Consider the following 19,363-nt stretch of genomic DNA (forward strand, 5'->3'; position numbering starts at 1 on the left):
CTTGTGCTTTGGAAGAGGGAAGACATGAGTTAAGCTAACTGGAGCGCTTCATACACCACACGTGACCCTGGTTGCAGGATACCCCCTCTCTATCACCCTTAAGACCCAACTCAAAACGCACCTGCTTAAGGAAGCATATGAGTAGCTCTATGAGTGATAGTTTTACACCGTATACATAAAGCTTGGCCCCCTGCAGATGCACTTACCAGAACGCCCTCCCACTGTCTCTGTACGTCCTTCCTACCAACACATTAGACTGTAAGCTCTTCGGAGAAAGGACTCCCTTTCCAAAATGTTACTTCTATGTCTGAAGCACTTCTCCCCTTTGTGTGTTATTTATATTATTTGTTATCTATATGATTGTCATGTGTATTACTGCTGTGGAGCGCTATGTACATTAATGGCGCTATATAACTAAAGACATACATGCATACATCATGGAAAAACTATGACATTTCCATAAGTATCATTGGGGTTCGCAAACTTTTTCTCTCCACTGTACATTATGTATACACATACATGCACACACAAATATTTGTTTTCGTTTCTTCCCTATTTCTCAAATGCCTATGCACCTCCGATTTTACATATTATCCGTGTCTTGGCTGAAGACATTCATCCTGAAGCAGTTTTCTAGCAATATCCCTTCTAACTCGAACAAATTGTCAATGTGCGTTGAAGTCCTTAACAAACTTGCTCTAATCAAAGCATTTCTCCTTCTGTTTATCGCGCACCACACACAATAGACCATGGGTGCGCAAACTGGGGGGCAGGTGTCGAGAGATTTTCTGGGGGGTGGGCGCAGCGCTTACTGAGGCCACGCGGTTCCTTGAAGGCATTTAAATGAAATGCTGGGGATCTCGCGATGCCTTTTGTAACTTTACTTACCTTACCAGCGACGTGTCGCCATGGCAACCCGGCGGCAAATGACACCGCTGGGTCACGTGATGTCACATGTCCCTGCGGCTTCATTTGACGCCGGAGCCGAGCAGGTGGTGAGAGCAGGTGGTAAGAGCAGGCAGTGGGGCACAGGGAGAAGAGTTTGTGCACCCCTGCACTAGACTATATATATATATATATATATATATGTGGAGGGAAGTACTTTATCACACAGGCTATTTTTTATTTCTGTGACTCCCGCCTTTTTACTAACTTGATACTATACTGCTTGGCTAAAATTATCTATCTACATTCATATATATCCGATTAGTCACTCTGTGTTGTCAAATTAAATAATTATTCTCCATGAGAATGTGAACATAAGTACCTTACAGACATGCTTGGGGTACTTTGAAAGAAAAATTCAGATATTTCCCTGCCTTAAACTTCTTTAGCAGCTTAATAGAATTATAAACCTCCATTTCCATACTGAATTAACACTTTCCACCAGCTTCTTGTACTTTGGCAATAGAAAGCCAACAAGATACTGTATGATTGTTTAACCCTCACTTCCGAACAGATGTTTTCTAACTCCCTACAATCACCGGTAGCCAAGCTCCTGTAGAGCAGGATTCTGCTGAGCAATATTACTGTGGGATTGCAAATGGTCTGTACTTAAAATCAACATATGAAGTATGGCCCTGTTATGCAAATATTTGGGTGTTTGAAATTATAAGCTGTGATATACTTACAAACTTTGGGGCACATTCAGGCTTGCAGGAATGTATTTTTTGGGGTGTGGGTGCTGTACATACAAATCGGTAACATACATACATAGCCATAATGTAAAAATGTATCAACCCGGGGGGGGGGGGGGGAGGGGGGGTCATGTTCACATTCCGAGGGGGGTTAGAAGAGGTCTTTTCCCAAACCTGCTAAGCCATCAAGCTTAATCAGCTTCTCAATGTGAAAGATTCAGTCCCCTCTAAAGTAAAACATTCACATATCTGCTTGTGTAAAAAGATGTAACATTTCAACTTTTATTTGGATCTATGTTATTCAACTCTGGTGAGATATGTGATATACATCCTTCACTAGGCAAACAAAACAAAAGGGATTAATCCCTGACTATTTTCCTATATGCACAATGCACAATAGTTTACAAACCGTATTAACACAAAATAATGTAAAAATAGAAATGGGGGGGTGGGGAGGTTTGGGATTCATACATTCATTTGTATGCGAAAGTTCACAAGGCAAACATTTTTAGAAAAAGTTGCACCATGTGAGTAATTTTTAGAAATTTAAAGAAAAAACCTGCAAACAGAGTTTAGTTCGATTCGCTCATCGCTCCCAAACCACTCCAGAGCAATTACACTAATTACTATGGAGATCTTGACTATTTTTTAAACATGTCACTGCCACTAGTTCACTTTGATCCTAGGGGGAGTGCCCCTTTAAATGCTACTCATTCACCGGGACAAGCTGGTTTCTATTGAACAGCAGTCAATGTTATGTATAAGTGGTTTAGCAAAAGAAACGGCTTCTATGCAAGTTTTTCCTGGTGAACTGGATGGGTTGATAGTAATTTACAGACAGAAAGGTAAATGTTTGAAGTTCTTGCAAATGTTTTTGCTGGTCGAACACGATGTAATTACCTTTTAAAAAAAATAATTTCAAGGTGTCAGGTTAATTTTTCCGGTTGCCATCCTGTTGCATATGATGTCAGGTGTGCAAATTGGGAATGCATACTCTGCACGCATATAGGCACCTCCCTTAAATCTAAGCGCAGCAACCTCATTTGGGAAGCTGGAAACCTGTCTGGTTACGGTGCTCCCAGCGCGGCATAGAAAATGTGTTCGAAATATGAGAATTATTTGGCTTTGAATTTGGATATACAAATTTTGCAAAGAATATCGATCATTTTTTGACCATGTAAAGCGTTTAATTTTATTGCAATATATTTTAAGCTGTACCACAACATTATTATATGTGCAACTGCAATTTCCTAATGTTACATTTTTATATATATATATAACACATATATATTTTTTGTATGCATATAGTGCCTAAAAAAAAATGATTCAACATAGGACTTTTAATAGTAAAGAGCTGTGTGTATTTTGTGTTGTGGTTATAAATTTCATTGGTCATAAAAAAGTCTTGTTGACGATAAATAGAGGGGGAAATGTTGAATGAAATTGTAAGAGTAAGGAGACCACTGGTTATCAGTAAAATGCTGGGCTGGTACAGATGTAGCCAGATGTAGCCAGATGTACTGTCGAGTATTCCTCCAGGAAACTGCAGATGGCAGCTGCCTGACAATTGCCTGCTGGCGGATTCACAGTGACCAGACTAATGGCCCATCAGGATTAACACAGCCGGGGGCCCTGCTTCTGAATGGGACTCCCACTGTGTTAGTCCTACCGGGCCGCATCAGTCTGGAAGAGACGTGCAGTGAGAGCAGACATAATCAGTCACTCTCTGCTAATGCTGTACTCGGCCCTTACAAAAGGAGATAACACGTACTATATACAGAGCGGTAGAAGTGCCTTAGAAAAGTAGTGTCTGATTAAAAAGCAAAAATCTTCATTCATTAGATATTGGGACAAAGCGTTTTGGACTGTATTTTATGTGCACTAAAAATAGGGACAAGGAGACACTTTTTAAAACATATCCACTTAATTTTTTTTAATAAAGGGATCTTGAAGACTGTAAATAAAAAATAATAAAGTAGTGGTACTATGGGTGTGAAAACAAAAAACAATGACACTTTGCACCCCCAGTACCATCACACTTCAACCACTGGGTATATAATGTCAATATAAAAACAAGAGGTTTATTTACCAAAGTGCAAATAGTTATTATTGGCCAATAATTGCCCATGACCATTGATAATGGCTATAACACTTTACTGTATAGTAGGGTCTCAGAGATCAATGGGCATATTGTAATACAAGAGTCCCCGCACAGGAGAGATCCTATTCTAAGCAATGTAGTAAGGGGCAAGCAGATTCAGGAGGATTACATGGTAAAACAGTATGCAGCTAGTGTATATATGTATATATAGCAGAGAGGTTGTAGCTGCAGAGGAGTTTGGAAAATAGAGTATGTAATATATGGTTAGATGGGCTGTTAATGGTGGCGTGTACAGTAAATAAAGCATGTGGCACCATTTTCCTCAGAGCCCTGAGCCACACCAGGTATCTGAGGCACTCACCCAATGTTCTATTTATATGCAAATTCAGTGCATTCAAATGTATGCAAGTGCATTAGGTTTTCACAAAATGTGGCCAGTGGTCCCAGAGGAGAGGTTTGAGAACCACTGATCCTGGTAAAGGTACTGCTCATGACTAGTTACACTGACTAATCTGCATTTCCAATCTATTTTAATTTTCCAGGGACAGGCCGACCTGCTCAAGTACGCCAAAACAGAGACCATGGAGAACTTAAAGCAGATTCATTACGCGGCTCTTTCATGTGGACTGAACAAACTAAGTGCTGGAAATGCAGATGCTACTAAACCCCGACGCAGTTTGGAGGCCATCCCAGAAAAAGCAGGAGATGAATCTGGAGACTGAATGCATCTAAAGTTCAGGGACAGCGTGCTATTTATGATGGAGTTTATAACTCTAGGACCAATATACAGTAGCTGCACAAGATGTTTGCTTTGCACTTACAACAACAAGAAAAACCACACCGTTTTTTTTTTTAAAGCACAACTGGAGAAGCTATTGTCGGTCTGTTTATCTGTGAAAGTACACAGCTCTTTTACATGAAGGAAATTGATGTGTAGAATGCAAATGGTGTTGCTGGCCAAAGTGTGTATTAAATGTAATTGTTTTAAGAGTGCTGAAAAAAAGAAATCCATATTAGAATATCAATGAATAGAGTGAGGTACTAGCTACTTAGAGGTGGAGAGCGTTTTGTTTTTTTAAATTAGATTTTAATAGAGATATATTTAAATAAAGTCCTCATGTTTCACTAAAATGTGTGATTATTGTAAGACCACGAGTGCTCAAGGGACTGAAATGCATTGCACTGACGGAATTAATATGAAGACTTGGCTCGTACCCTCGTGTTTGTGTTAAGCCATAATGTAAATAAATAAAAACAGAGAATGCAATAAGGCAGTGGTCACTGGATTTAGGTGCACTATAGGTAACACCCTGTGGAAAAACAGAAAAATGTGCACTCCACGTTAAAAATAAAACCGATAATCTTGCCTATAAACTTTTAGAAATGTTCATATGTAATGTAAAAGTGACCAAATTTGGAAACATATTGTAAATATAATTTTTTTATTTTATTTTGTGATGTCCACATAAAAAAAATGTTTTATCTTATTGTCCTGCGTTTTAACAAATATTAACCTTTTGTTTTAATTTAATGAAAGGGTGATGAATAATTTTAGTGCAATGTTTGTTAGAAATTTGCTGTTTTAATGTCATTTGAATTGTGACATCGTTTTCAAAAGGTAACAAAGATTCTCCTGAAATGTATTTATAAAACCAACACCATTTTATGCCTATATTTTTTTTTAATAAAGTCACATCTCATAACGCAATAAACATAAAAGATGCAACCCGAGTTATTTTTTAGATTCTAATTTATTTAGGCTAAGGCCTCTGTGCTCCTATTGAATATATTGAAAAGTGATGCAACTTCCATTCAGGCTTGTGGCGTATGTAACGCTGTATTACCCCGCTCCTCACTATGGGTTAGATCCAAAACGCTCTATTAAATTCGGGCTAGTAACATGACATCAGTTGACTTTATTTTCCCTGGGGTTACGCATGTCCACAAAGCTAATTGTATGCAAAACAACCTCTGCAATACATCTCATTGACATGGGCTTCACGTCATATTACTGGAGCGCAACATTGTGTTAGCTTGCAATAACGTTACATTCAGTATATCTTAGCATTACTCACATCCAGACGCTGAAACAGGATTTTTTGGAGAGAGACTTTTTTCAGGGTCTGGATGTGAGTAATGCCACGTTTAGGTATAACAACACATACCTTGATTAACTGCGTTAACCTTAATGGACTTTAGTATATATGCAATGTCAGGGTAAACACCTCTTTTGTATGTAATTATCACTAAGGGCCATTCCAGTTAACGCAATGTATGACAGAACATGACTTAATATTACGTTATTGGCCTTTGAAGATATGCGGTAAAACTTAACTTGATGCTTGGGCAGTTGTCATGTTAAGTCACTTGATGGAGCTTTGTTGGCCTATATCATATAGGGAGTTATAATGAGTATTGAACTAGGCCATCTAGAGACATTGGGTAGATTATCAATATCCAGGCTGAAATGTCAACGTATGAACTCGTGTATAGTTGATCTAAAAGTCTTTAGATTTATGCCATCTTTGACTTGACAGAGTTTGTAGCTGCAGAGTAAAGGCCCGAACAAGAAATATATGATCCACTGTAGTGCATCCTATTGACGTCATTGTTTATGGTGAGATACAGTATGTAGGGTTTACCATTGAGTCCTATTGAAGTTCTGTTGTGTTATTACTAGGAATAATGACGCTGGCTGTATCTGTATGTATAAAAGTAACTGCCTCCTAACTCTGCCTATATATCCACATACCCACTTGCCCTACCTAACACAGAAAGTAAACGAAAAGTGAAATAGCTTGATGCGGTGAGGCAGTCAGCCACTTACTCAAAATGCAACTTTTTTTCCATGTATTCCATGGGAAAATTGGGTTTGATACATACGCACGCGCACACGCTACTGTGTCTGTATGTCCAAGAGATTTAACGAAGTTCCATTTGATCTACCAGTACTTTCCATTTGGTAAACTGTGAGATGAACAGCTGCACAACACTGTAAAAAGTATTTTACAGAGGGGAGGTGCTGTCAATTATTACCACATATTTGTTTAGGTTGGACTTGTCTGGTATTTTTTGTTTTACTGACGATTGAAGATAACTGTGCTTGTTGTACATCTGAAAGGACAGATCATAGTAGCTAAGAATGTCAATACTGTTACAGTGTTCTTTTATTTTGTTATAAACTCCCAAATAGGTGAGCAGTTTTACTACAAGGCCTGAGGTAAGTATGGATGTATATCTTTATTTCTATAGTGCCCACAGTGTACGCAGTGCTTTAGCAAAGAAACAATACAGTACAGGGAATGATAGTATAGTAAGTGTAGAAGTCAACACATACTGTAGACAAACAATGCTGTTTGAGTAAATTACACAGGGAATCAATGCAAATAGATTAGGTTCCAGAATATGTTTTTTGCAGCACTGCAGTGATAATGCTACTACAGTATGTTAGTTTGGCAGATGCATTGCTTTCTCACTCCTTGAATTTTCCCTTCCATGGAATCTCAATGAGCAGCAAGTAGAGCACTGGTGGGTCCATCGAAGTCATTTGTGGGTGCCTGTATTTGCTTTGAAAATCGTTTCCTTAATTTAAGAACATATTCCAAGAGACAGCATCTGGGAAGAAATCACTGGTAATGTTTTTACCTATAAAACCAAGTTCACAAGGATGTATGCCTTTTAAAAGCTATATGAACACATATACTTTATAAGTCAAATAATACTCAATGAGCAAACAAATACAAAATATAAATTAGGTGAAAAGATAAAGCAGTAAAAGAAAATAAGACCAAACGTGTACTAACTTTAGACATTCAATCATCGATCTAGCCCAGGTCCTGCACTAGTTAACTAAACGTTATACTTATTTATATTCAAATGGTTAATCAGGAAGACTTGGATGCAGTTCTTGGTACAAAGATTTTCAACCTTAAAGTACTTTTCCATTGTATTGTATGTCTTTATTTATATAGCGCCATAAATTTACATAGCACTTCACAGTAGTAATACATGTTGTAATCATATAAATAACAAATAATATAAATAACAGGTCATGGGAATAAGTGCTTCAGATATAAAAGTAAAATTAAGGAAGAGGAGTCCCTGCTCCGAGGAGCTTACAGTCTAATTGGTAGGTAGGGGAACATATAGAGACAGTAGGAGGGAGTTCTGGTAAGTCCGTCTGCAGGGGGCCAAGCTATATGTATCATGTGTCCAGGATTATCCACAGTGCTATTCATATGCTTCTTTAAGAAAATGTGTCTTAAGGTGGATAGAGAGGGTGCTAGTCGGGTATTGAGGGGAAGGGCATTCCAGAGGTGCGGGGCAGTCGGTGAGAAAGGTTTAAGGCGGGAGAGGGCTTTAGATACAAAGGGGGTAGAAAGAAGTTATCCTTAAGAAGAACGCAAGAGTCGGGATGGTGCATAGCGAGAAATTAGGGCTGAGATGTAAGGAGGGGCAGAAGAGGGTAATGCAGGCCTGCACAACTCCAGTCCTCGAGGGCCGCAAACAGGTCAGGTTTTTAGGATATCCCTGCTTAAGCACACTAATTAAGCCAGCTGTGCTTAAGTAGGGATATCCTGGCAGCAGCATTTAGGATAGATTGTAGGGGAGGTCGGACAGCAGGACGTTGCAGTAATCGAGACGGGAGAGAATGAGGGCCCGAGTCAGAGTTTTAGCAGTCGCGTAACAGAGAAAAGGGCGTATCTTTGTGATATTGCGGAGAAAAAAAGCGACAAGTTTTTGAAACGTTTTGAATGTGAGAGAAAAATTGAGTGTGACCCCTAGGCAGCGTGCTTGGGCTACTGGGTGAATGATCGTATTTCCAACAGTAATGTGGAAGGAGATAGTAGGGCCAGGTTTGGGAGGAAGTATAAGGAGCTCTGTTTTTACCATGTTAAGTTTCAGTCGGCGGATGGCCACCCAGGATGATATAGCAGAGAGACATTCAGAAACTTTAGTCTGTACAGCAGGTGTAAGGTCGGGTTGAAAGGTAAATTTGTGTGTCGTCAGCATAGAGGTGATATTTAAACCCAAAAGATGTGATTAGGAGTGTGTAAAGAGAAAAGAGAAGGGTGTCCCAGGACAGAGCCCTGGGGTACCCCCACAGAGAGATCGATAGAGGATCAATGATGACGGTTAATGTGTTTGTCCAGTAAGAGGTTGTGTATGGAATGACTGAGTTCAGTAGTTCTTTAGTTCATTTACAGAACAGGGACCCACACAGGTCAAGCAAAAAATAGAACAAAAATGTCCACTATCAATGCTACAGAGCCTATTTGGAGTGATGTCTGTGTTTTTTTAATAAGTCCAGCACTTCTTGATTTGAAGAATCATAGTGAGAATATTATTATATACACTACCAGTGGCTGGAGAGTTAGGAATTAAATAAATTAACACATCCTATATATGTGGGGGAAGGGTCGTTAGGGGAATACAGAGAAACCGCAGAAGCCTGACTGGTAAAAACAGGTACAGCGGATCCCCTCCCCACGTATGAGACCCACAAACCCTAGAGGGAGCAGTCAGTGTGATAGTCAGTCAAAACAAGCCTGGCATATAAATCCAGTGAGTAGAGCAGGTAGATGAAAAACATACTCCCGGCTTGGTGATGAGAAACTCCAGTCGCGTGCGTCCTACTGAATTGATCATAGAGGTCCAGAAAAAGAATTTCCACCAAGGCAGACGGTTTGCAGTGCAGTACAGAGAAGGGCTAAAGCACAAAGGTACTTAAAAGGGCAATTTATTGATTCATGGCATAGGCGGGGTAAACGGGCCAAATATCTCTGACGTTTTGCACACTTGATCTTTAAGCCTTAGCCCTTCTCTGTACTGCACTGTGAACCTTCTGCCTTGGTGGACATTCTGGTCTCTGTCTAGAGCATTAAGGCCCAGATCCAAAGAGGTCTGCTACTGATGTAACGAGGTGCTAACGTTGGTTGACGCCTCATTGACTGTTTACATGTATCTTCAAAGCTCACAAGATGCTAGCTAAATCATACCTAAATGTGGCGTTACTCCCATCCAGGCCCTGAAATAGGAGTTGTGAGTTAGATTGTTTTTTTTTGTAAACTCCCAAGTGACAAATGCCTCACCAAACCCTCCTTTAAACACGTGGAGAGATACTTGAGCAATCTGGGATATATGTTAATATGGATATGCAAAGTTTATTCAAAGGCAATACTATTGTAAGTTTCAAGATCTTTACTTTTTTTCATGCTGGTGTGGTAGCCATTGTAACAGTCATATGTGAGCGCCATTTTTGATATTGTAATTGATGGTGGGACACAAGTGTATTCCACCGACCTCCGCATGTCCATGTATTGTGACAGCCACTTTATAATCACCAGAAGCCCGCACTTGTCGTTTGCACAGTAACATTGAATAAAAAGCAAGCTTTTACAAAAAAAAAAAAAAAAAACGAATTAATAAAAACTCACGGTATACAGTATGAACGGCTGTACAGAAATGAATCTCCCATAGATAGTACAGTGCTTACAGCAAAGTTAAACCGAGGGAACTTAAAGAATTCTCTCCTGGAGTAATTGTAAATTAGCAGGCTAAGTCAATTACTCCTATTTAGCCAGTGTCAGAGATGGTTAAGTGTAGAAATTGTAAACCCGTTTACTAGTAGAAAGGTCAGAAATGTATTGAGCAGCAGTGTGTTGTTAACCACTCTGACAGCAATGTGGTTAACCTGGCATACTTAACCTAATACACCATGCTCCCTTATTTAGTAATGTAATATACTTCAATAAATATTTCATTCTTTGCTGTGGAACCATTCAAACAACGGCACCTAATACTTTAAAAGGCAACTTTTGGAACAAGCCAAAGCTAAGGGTTTTTTTGTTTGTTTTTTTTAAACGATCACGATTGCATCATTTCCTGGTAGATGAACATTTCTTGTGGTCACAATTTACATGTTCTTTCACAGAATTTGCTTTTTTTTATTTTTATTTTTTTAGAAAATAGACTTAAAAAATGTAATTGCAAAATGTATAAGATTGTTCTTGTGAAAAGCTAAGGTGTGCGGAATAGGTAAAGTGGACTACAGTAAAGGTAAGGTTATAACCAGTTTCTGTCCTTGAATAGTGTCCTTGCCTTTGCATATTACATTGATCCTCCCTTCCTTAGTTTGCTGCAGTTCTGGTGTCTACATAGATTTCTATTTAACCAATTTGTTGAAGCCTTTCATTTATTTATAAAAATGTTTTACCAGGAAGTAATACATTGAGAGATACCTCTCGTTTTCAAGTATGTCCTGGGCACAGAGTTATAAAAATACATGGTTACATTAAAAGAATAGGGTCATACAGTCAATTCACAGACATTTCATGGACAGAGTGGGAAAATTGGGTACAGGGGATAAAGGGCTTGTGAGTTTCAGATTGAAATAGAGCAGCTTTAACATCAGCGAACGGCAGCAAACGGCTCACACCCTTTACCTGCCCTTCGGCTGCGCCAAAGGCTGTCCGTCTTTAGAGCAAAGCAGATGTACACTGGGGTGGTTGACATTCAATGCAGCTGTGAACATTAACGTTCTTTGTATTCGTTGCTTGATTTGTTCCTAGCAAACCTGGCCTGCCTGACAGACCAACATTGTTTGTACTCTTGCCGTGATGTGTTACATTCCTGAACTTGTCTTGCCTGCGCTGGTTCAACCCCAAGTAGACATGTGCTTTTTTGTGATCAAGTCCTTATTGTGACCTCAGATGTAGGGTGACCAGTTGTCCTGGTAGGTTTATAATTGTCCCTGTTTTGCGGAGAGGAGCAGAGACTGCAGCGCGCAATGTCTCCTCCGGCCGATAGGTGGTGCTGTGCAGCTCCTGCTCTCGCAGGTGCAGTGTGCTCTCACAGAGAAAGTAAGAGAGGGGGAGTGTGTTTGTGTCCGTAACTGGGGAAGAGACATTTTTTGGAGGGGAGGAACAAAACAAAGTATGTTCGCTTGAACTGGGAGTGAAAGGAGACTAGTACGGTGCATTAAGGGATTACTGAGTAGTACAAAACCAAAGTGAGAAAGAAAGAACCCCTAATTGGAGGCATTCAATTCTAGTAATAGTTATAATGACAGGATTCAAACATAACATAATACCCAAAATAAGAAAAAGGAGTATATGGTACAATACATATACAGCACACAATGCAATGATAAAAGAACACAGGTCAGTGCGTAGAGGCTATGTGAACTCATTAGTTCAGAAACCTACAAGATAAAGAGACGAAGAGGGGGATAGAGACATTGGGGAGAGAGAAACTTGGAAGAAGTGGGAGAGAGACTGGGGGAAAAGAAAGACTGGAGGAGGGAAATAGAGACTCGGGGAGGGGGGGAGAGATGAGTGGAGGAGATAGACTGGGGGAGGGAAAGAGCGATTGGAGAGAGGCTCGAGGAGAGCGAGAGACTGGGGGAGGGGGAGAGTGAATTAATAATACAGCATAATTGGGGACGCTATTAGACAAATACCATTATTATATTTAATTTTAAGTGTTGTAATTTGTTTTATAACATTTTATTTATTTTATTATGGCACAGTTTTTACTTTTAAAAACCCTACTCAGATGTCCCCCTACACTTGTAATCTAAACTGCCCATTTATTTATTTTATTTATAAACTATTTTACCAGGAAGTAATACATTGAGAGTTACCTCTCGTTTTCAAGTATGTCCTGGGCACAGAGTAAAACAAATAATACATGGTTACAAGTACAGTTACATAAATGAACAGGGTATACATTATATACAAGACATTGCATGCACAGTTAAAGAAAATATATATTATGAGCGTATGAGCGTTTTGTTAAACCTACAATATTTTAGATTATTTAAAATAGTAATGTGTGTCGCATGACTGAGCACTTTCCCTTTACTTCAATTCCTATCTCGGCTGCTGAATTTAACTGCAGTTAAATACAACTCTAAGGAGCCTTTGCTCCAAGCGTCCATATAAAAAAAATCGCTGGGCCATTTAATTTGCCTGTTTTTTGAGTGTTGCTATCACGGTATTCAGAACGCCTCGATTACCTGTGATAGCAAAAATCCCAAAACGGGCGAGTAGCCGGCGGCGTGCTGATCTCTCTAAAAGGCCAAATCCGGGGATTTCTTTCAGCTGCTGAGAGGGCGGCACAGAGAGAGCTTCCTCTCCCAGCGCATATCTCACCAGCGATCTAATGTTTTTTTACATAAAATGTAATACTAGTGTAGATGAGCAGGGAGTCTCCAGAGCAGAACCGCGTTGATTTGAGGTCCGGAGACACCCTGATTCCTGTGATACAGGCCCCGTTATGGGGTGCCGGTATCTCCTATGCATTTTATTCCCATGGTCATGTGACGCGGGACATTTACATGCATAGTAGATAACGGTGCCTGTATCTCAGGAAGCAAGGGATCCCCGGACCTCAAATCAACGCAGTTCTGCTCCGGAGACCCTCTGCTCATCTACACTAATATTACATTTTATATTAAAACAGCTGCTACCCACAATAAACATTAAAAGTCTAACTCAGCAGCTACAATGTATTCTTATACAGTATTACTAAGGTAACATTAGCTATTGTTACAGTTTGCAGCTCAAACTGCTGGGAATATTGGCAACAAATGATCCCAAACAGGAAAGTGTTACAAACATCTTGCACTGCTTGGGAGGTGGGCTAAAGACTAATATAGAAATGAAAAGATGCTACAGTAAGTATATTAAAACTAATTGAAAATGGCATTTTCAATTTTTAAATGAAAAAAGGTAGTAAGTATCATCTGATACTACAGAACTAATTTATTTTAAAAAAACAAACGTAGTATATTTCTTGGATTGCTCATTTAAATAAACAATGTACAGTTTGATTACTGGGAATAGAGAGAAAATTCGCGCCAGAAAATTAAGCCTACTATTTGATGTGTGGCTTCAGTCCTTTCCACAGAGTGGTTACGCTGCCTGAGTCTTTCAGAGGTGATTCACCAACCTCTGTATGAATATGGGTAGAAAAAAGGGTGTCCTCGGGCGCGTCACTCTGCTTGCGGCTCCACGACGTAGATACGTGCAAAGTAGTGGAGAAAAGGGGGGGGGGCCACAGTAAGTAACAGCACTAAATTATGCACACTTCTTCATTAGGATAGGGAGAGGGGGAGGGAGGGGTGGGAGGAGAAGACAAGGGAAGAGAAATGTTGAAGCAAACTTTTTAGGTGGAGACACACTCACATCAAAACTCTAGTATCTTGATCTGATGTCTCCTCCTCTATATAAGATTGGGTGGGTTGTAGGTGGGGAAATGCCCTCTGGTATCTTCCTTGACAAAAAATAAAAAGGGAAAAAAAATAGTGCAATACGATTTAATTAAACAGTGGGTGAATGAGATTAAAAACTTACAAGCGACCGATATTATTAGGCATAGGAAGGAGATGCCGCCAGACTCCACAACGTGTCCCTCTCTGGGTTGGGGTGTTCCGTCTCGGCTGATCCCTGCTGGCAAAGGTTCTTTCTGTCTGTATGCTTGGGTATATGCTGCTGTAACGTGGATAATCACGGCCCGTGCACAGGCTATGTTCTCCTCCAGCCGTCTATCCCCTCTGCAGAGACAGTCTTTAGCTTCCTGATTCCGCTGCGCATGCGCAGACGGCGGGACGCTGGGCCAAACACAGGGAAAAAAACTCCTCACTACGGTGGCTTGGAATAACCAAAAAACGTCAAACGCGTTTCGCCAATGCTTCCTCAGTGACGTAGGCAAGTTCAGGGTAGTAGCAGTCTTATGTACCTTGCGATTTCCTCAATTTAACTCTGAGTTTGCTGGTTTGTCTCTGGCCTATTTTTTTTCAAGGAAGATACCAGAGGGCATTTCCCCACCTACAACCCACCCAATCTTATATAGAGGAGGAGACATCAGATCAAGATACTAGAGTTTTGATGTGAGTGTGTCTCCACCTAAAAAGTTTGCTTCAACATTTCTCTTCCCTTGTCTTCTCCTCCCACCCCTCCCTCCCCCTCTCCCTATCCTAATGAAGAAGTGTGCATAATTTAGTGCTGTTTCTTACTGTGGCCCCCCCCCCCTTTTCTCCACTACTTTGCACGTATCTACGTCGTGGAGCCGCAAGCAGAGTGACGCGCCCGAGGACACCCTTTTTTCTACAGTTTGATTACTAACCCTAATTTTCTGACACCATTAGAGTTTAATTGCAAGATGTAGAAGATAATTCTGCTTATGAAAAGCCAAGGTTTGTTGAAGGGCTAAAGTTGGCTATATTTAAGGATAAAATCTGTTTAAAGTCTATTGTTTTGCTGGATAATATGAGATAGCAGAGTAGGAAAATCCAGTGCCCATAATAAGTCCTTTTTAGGTGGCATCAAATTATGTAATCATTTTCGTTCACACAATATTTTAGTTTTGATTGCTTCAAAAGTTCCCTTTTATTATTCTGTCAGATCAGTGTTCTAGTGATCTTCTCTAGAAACAAATTAAATGATTTGAATCATTTGCGGCTAATCCATTTTATCCTGCATTGATGTGAAATGACTCCACAGGAACATGTGATTTCATTTCTGCATGCCTGAAATTCCTCAGAACATCAGCAGAAGAGTTGACAACTAATAGAGTACATACCAGAGAACAGCACAGAAAGTTACTGTATGTTAAACCAGCAACAACACGTCTGCAGACCATAGTGATGGAAGAAGCTTACAATCTTAAAACTAAAACAGTGTTAAGCATATAACATTTTGTTTCTATACAATTCTAATTAGAAGCTTTAAAATACTCCTGCAATTACGCACCCTGAGTACTGAGTAGCAGGCATGCTCATTTATAGGCTAAGAACCAGAACGTTTCTTTTGGGGCACGAAGAACTGCACATATGTTAGAAACAAAGGAACCTTCAAACATTTAAGGGAAATCCCCCTCTTCTGCATCAACCAACAGGTAAATGCATAACGAAGGACCTCTTTCAACCTGGCGCAGTGTTAGTTTGAACGCTAAACGTCCGTCGGCTGGTGCTTCTACCAGAGTACTCATCTCTTGTCTTACTTTTCCGTAACACATGGAGGTTAATGTATATACTGTACAGTATATGTGTATTTTTTTAAATTTGCATACTGCTATAGTTTATTATTGGATGAATAAAGTGAATATTTTTTGTACAACTGGCGGACCCATCTATTTTTTTCTCTTCTTTGTTTGTACTATATCATGCTCATTTATAGACCTACCTTCAGTGTTACAATATGTTTCTGGCAATTACCTAGCCATTAATGTACCTAGTATTAACTACATGTACTACAAATCTACAGCCGATAATCAAAGAATGTTGCAATGCATTACTCTGTAGAGTGTTCCCAAGTGGAAACATACTGTAGCTCTGATTGTCACACATAATGGGAAGAAATTCGATCTGTGAGAATAATTTCCGTTTCCTGCCACATTCAAGCATTGTGTGGTGAAGAATGCTAAATAAATACAAGTCAATAAAACAGCAGAACAAGATGCACAAATATCTAAAGCTAAAATATATAAAGGAAAGAGTAAAATAGCTGTACTAACTTGTAGTACCCTTAGAAAATTAAGGGCCATGTTTATCAAGTGGTAGAACTCCATAAGACAATCCTTGGGCACCAGAAGACAGCCCAGCAGCCCATTCCTTCCTGTCCTGGTCCTGGAAAGGGTCTTAATCTATAGCACCACTTAAATATACTAAATACTGTAATCTTAGATAAACATGAAACTGCTTCATTGATCTTGTGCACAACATTTTGGGACCTGCAAAGTCTTGTCTCTAATCAGCATCTTCACAGACATGGCCTTACAATCATGCACAACACCACCAAGCAAAAGGTTCTATGTTAAGCACGTTAATGTTGAAATGTTATTAGTATTGTCTTCACACCCACATTGTATTGCATTGCAGAATATGTTGGTACATTATTAATACATTCAAATAATCACAATAACGAAGGTACAAAAATATTTAAACTATCTTTGAATGAAATAGAAGATGAACTGGACTGGACTCTTCTGTAGAACACGTCATTGCAACACTAATTCAACAATGTCAAAGGATTCTATGGTAGGACATAATATTCTTGTTTATTGATAGTCTGCTTACACAGCACAATAAAGAAAATAATAAATGAGAGCAACAAAGATTACATAAGAAATATAAGTGAAAAATAATAAAGCGACTTATCCTAATTGTCCCTGCAGCTGAGGCCCACTCTCTCACCAAGAGTGTAAGAACAAAAAGTCCAGAGAATTGGGGGCAGAGGGGGGAGGGTGGAACCTATAGAACATAGTCATAGACAAAGAAACACAACATAGTGTAATCTGTATTAAAAAAGGGACAGTTCCCAATCCAAAGATTGAACTCACAAGACATTCCGTATTTTCAAGCAGAGAGTGGGAGATGAACTGGATCCAAATGGCAAGGCTGCTGAACGTTTTGCTTCCCTCTGTGGATTTTGATCTTCATTCGATTAGAGCTTCATTTGGAAGGCACATTTTCAAAAAGACAAACATAGTGTAAGTCAACTTTAATGTAAACAATGAAAAAACAAATACACAGTGCACTCGCGTTTCGCTACAGTTTCATCAGAGGTGTTACTCGTAGCTGTACTGAAACACGTTGGGTGAAGAACACGAGGGAGATACAGAGAGCCCAGTTGATCGCTTCAAATTACGCCGATCCCTTGACATTAACACGAGGTGAGATCGTGACATCACGCGACGCCGAAGTGTTTCTCGCATCTGGAGCTGTACACACCGGAGCTAATGAGAGGATTGGACCACCACTACAACTCTGAGTCTGGTGACTCAATGCGCTTTTAAACTTGGTAATGTGTGAGTGCACTGTGAGTGCGTTTTTTACTGTTTTATATTAAAGTGGAATTAAACCGTTTTGCCTTTTTGAAAATGTTTCCTGTGGAATCGGACGAGGATCGAAATCCACAAAGGGAAGCAAAACGTTCAGCAGTCCTGCCAGTTCATCTCTCGTTCTCTGCTTGAAAATACTGAATATTGTGTGAGTTCCTCGCCCTCCCACCGACACACTCCTCCCTCCCCCACACACACCTCCCTAATACAGCACAATAGAATTGTATTTATGCAGCATAATCACTACAGACAGATCAACAGAGGGAAAGCGTGACAACATTTAAAAAAGTTGTGATATGTGGATTTGTTTTTACATTTTGTTTGTAGTGTGTCTTCTACCATGGACAGTTCTAGCTGTTGTTTTACCGACTAAGTGTAGCCTAGCCTCCCGGCCGCTACTTATTTCTCCTGGGCCCTTCCAGTATCAGTCCTGTTAGGTGCAGGCAGTGGAGGGGTTAATTCCTTCTTTAGGCTCTGTGTGTGTATTGCAGACTTGGATACATTTCAGGTATCCAAGGACAGGCCTAGCAACTACCAGAGAGTGCCAGCCCGAGAAAAGGATACTGATTGGTGATCACTCACTGTTGGGTGAACCAATCAGTATTCAACCTGCTCTGTTAAGGGGCAGGGTTACAGCCACCAATCTCAGGCTATAAATTCTGGCACTCTCCTAAATTGGGTTGTTGTTGTTGTTGGTCCTGGTTGTCACTTTTTTCCTCCACCCGAGGAGGAAGGAGCATCATCCTCCATCTCACCAGGAGATGGGAGGAAAGTTTAGCAGGTCTGACCGAGGCTTAATGCCTGAGTCAGGCTACTGATAATTATGGGAAGACAGGAGAGAAAAAGGATACCTCTGTGCTGTTTATATTTCATCTGCATACAATAAAGAGCCAGTTGTATCAGAACCAGTGTGAGTCACTGTCTTGCTGCTGGAAGAAGAACAAAGGAAAGGTGTCAGTATGGGCCATCCCCTGCTCATAACAGAGGATCCATACTGTCTGGAGGTGCTTATCACGGTTGCTCACTGCAACCTGGACTGAACCGCGGGGCCGAGGTGGGGAATGTATATAACCACCGCCCTAAGCCACGGGGTGGGTCCGGATTGCAGAGTTGTGAACGTAGCAGGGTCAGGATAGGAGAGTGGAGAGGGTACGGGTACTTGCCTATGGTCCGGGATTAGAGAGCGTAGAGTAGTCGAGATCCGTAAGCCGTAGTCGACGATTGGAGAGCGTAGAGTAGTCGGTATCCGTAAGCCATAGTCGAGGATTGGAGAGCGTAGAAGTCCGTTTAGCCAAGCCAAGGTTCAGGGGGACAAGAAGAGACAGGTCAGGTACAAGCAGGGTCACAACAGGTAAACGAGATAACGAGGACAGGTACTCAGGCTGCAAGTGAGCACGGTGCATGCTCAGCGACAACCAGAGGGTGAATGAGGTTAATATACAGAGGAGTACCAATCAGGGAGAGAAGGGAGGAGACCTCAGACATAGGTAGACCTGTGATAGGCTGAGGCAGGGTGAAGCTCAGGTGTATCCCATCTGAAATGAGTCCAGGCATTATTGCAGGTGCTGGTTCCTTTAAACGGTGCATGCACGTGCCGCGCGCGCCCGGGGTTGGAGCGTGACCTGCCGAGGTTCACGCGATGACGGGACCCTCTGCGCCCTCCCGGAAGATGGAGGCAGCGCGTCGATGGGGCGCGGGCCGACAGAGGAGCGGAGAGAGCGGCCGCACGAGCCGCCATGACGGAACGTTGACACCGGCAGGTAGGAAGGTGCGGGCACGG

The 19,363-nt window shown here is 40.7% G+C and overlaps 1 protein-coding gene across 3 annotated transcripts in view; it reads left to right on the forward strand.

Moving 5' to 3' along the window:
• Positions 1–5,469, forward strand: part of PLCL2 (phospholipase C like 2) — a 217,978-nt gene extending 212,509 nt beyond the window's left edge. For all 3 annotated transcript variants that reach the window (XM_075586902.1, XM_075586904.1, XM_075586903.1), the window contains one exon: positions 4,281–5,469. In XM_075586902.1, coding sequence (XP_075443017.1) covers positions 4,281–4,460 — 180 coding nt within the window. In that variant the 3' untranslated portion in view covers positions 4,461–5,469. The remainder of the gene's footprint in view (positions 1–4,280) is intronic.
• Positions 5,470–19,363: the final 13,894 nt, after the last annotated feature.

The sequence above is a fragment of the Ascaphus truei genome, chromosome 2 (assembly GCF_040206685.1).
Source record: "Ascaphus truei isolate aAscTru1 chromosome 2, aAscTru1.hap1, whole genome shotgun sequence".
Classification (NCBI taxonomy): Eukaryota; Metazoa; Chordata; class Amphibia; order Anura; family Ascaphidae; genus Ascaphus; species Ascaphus truei.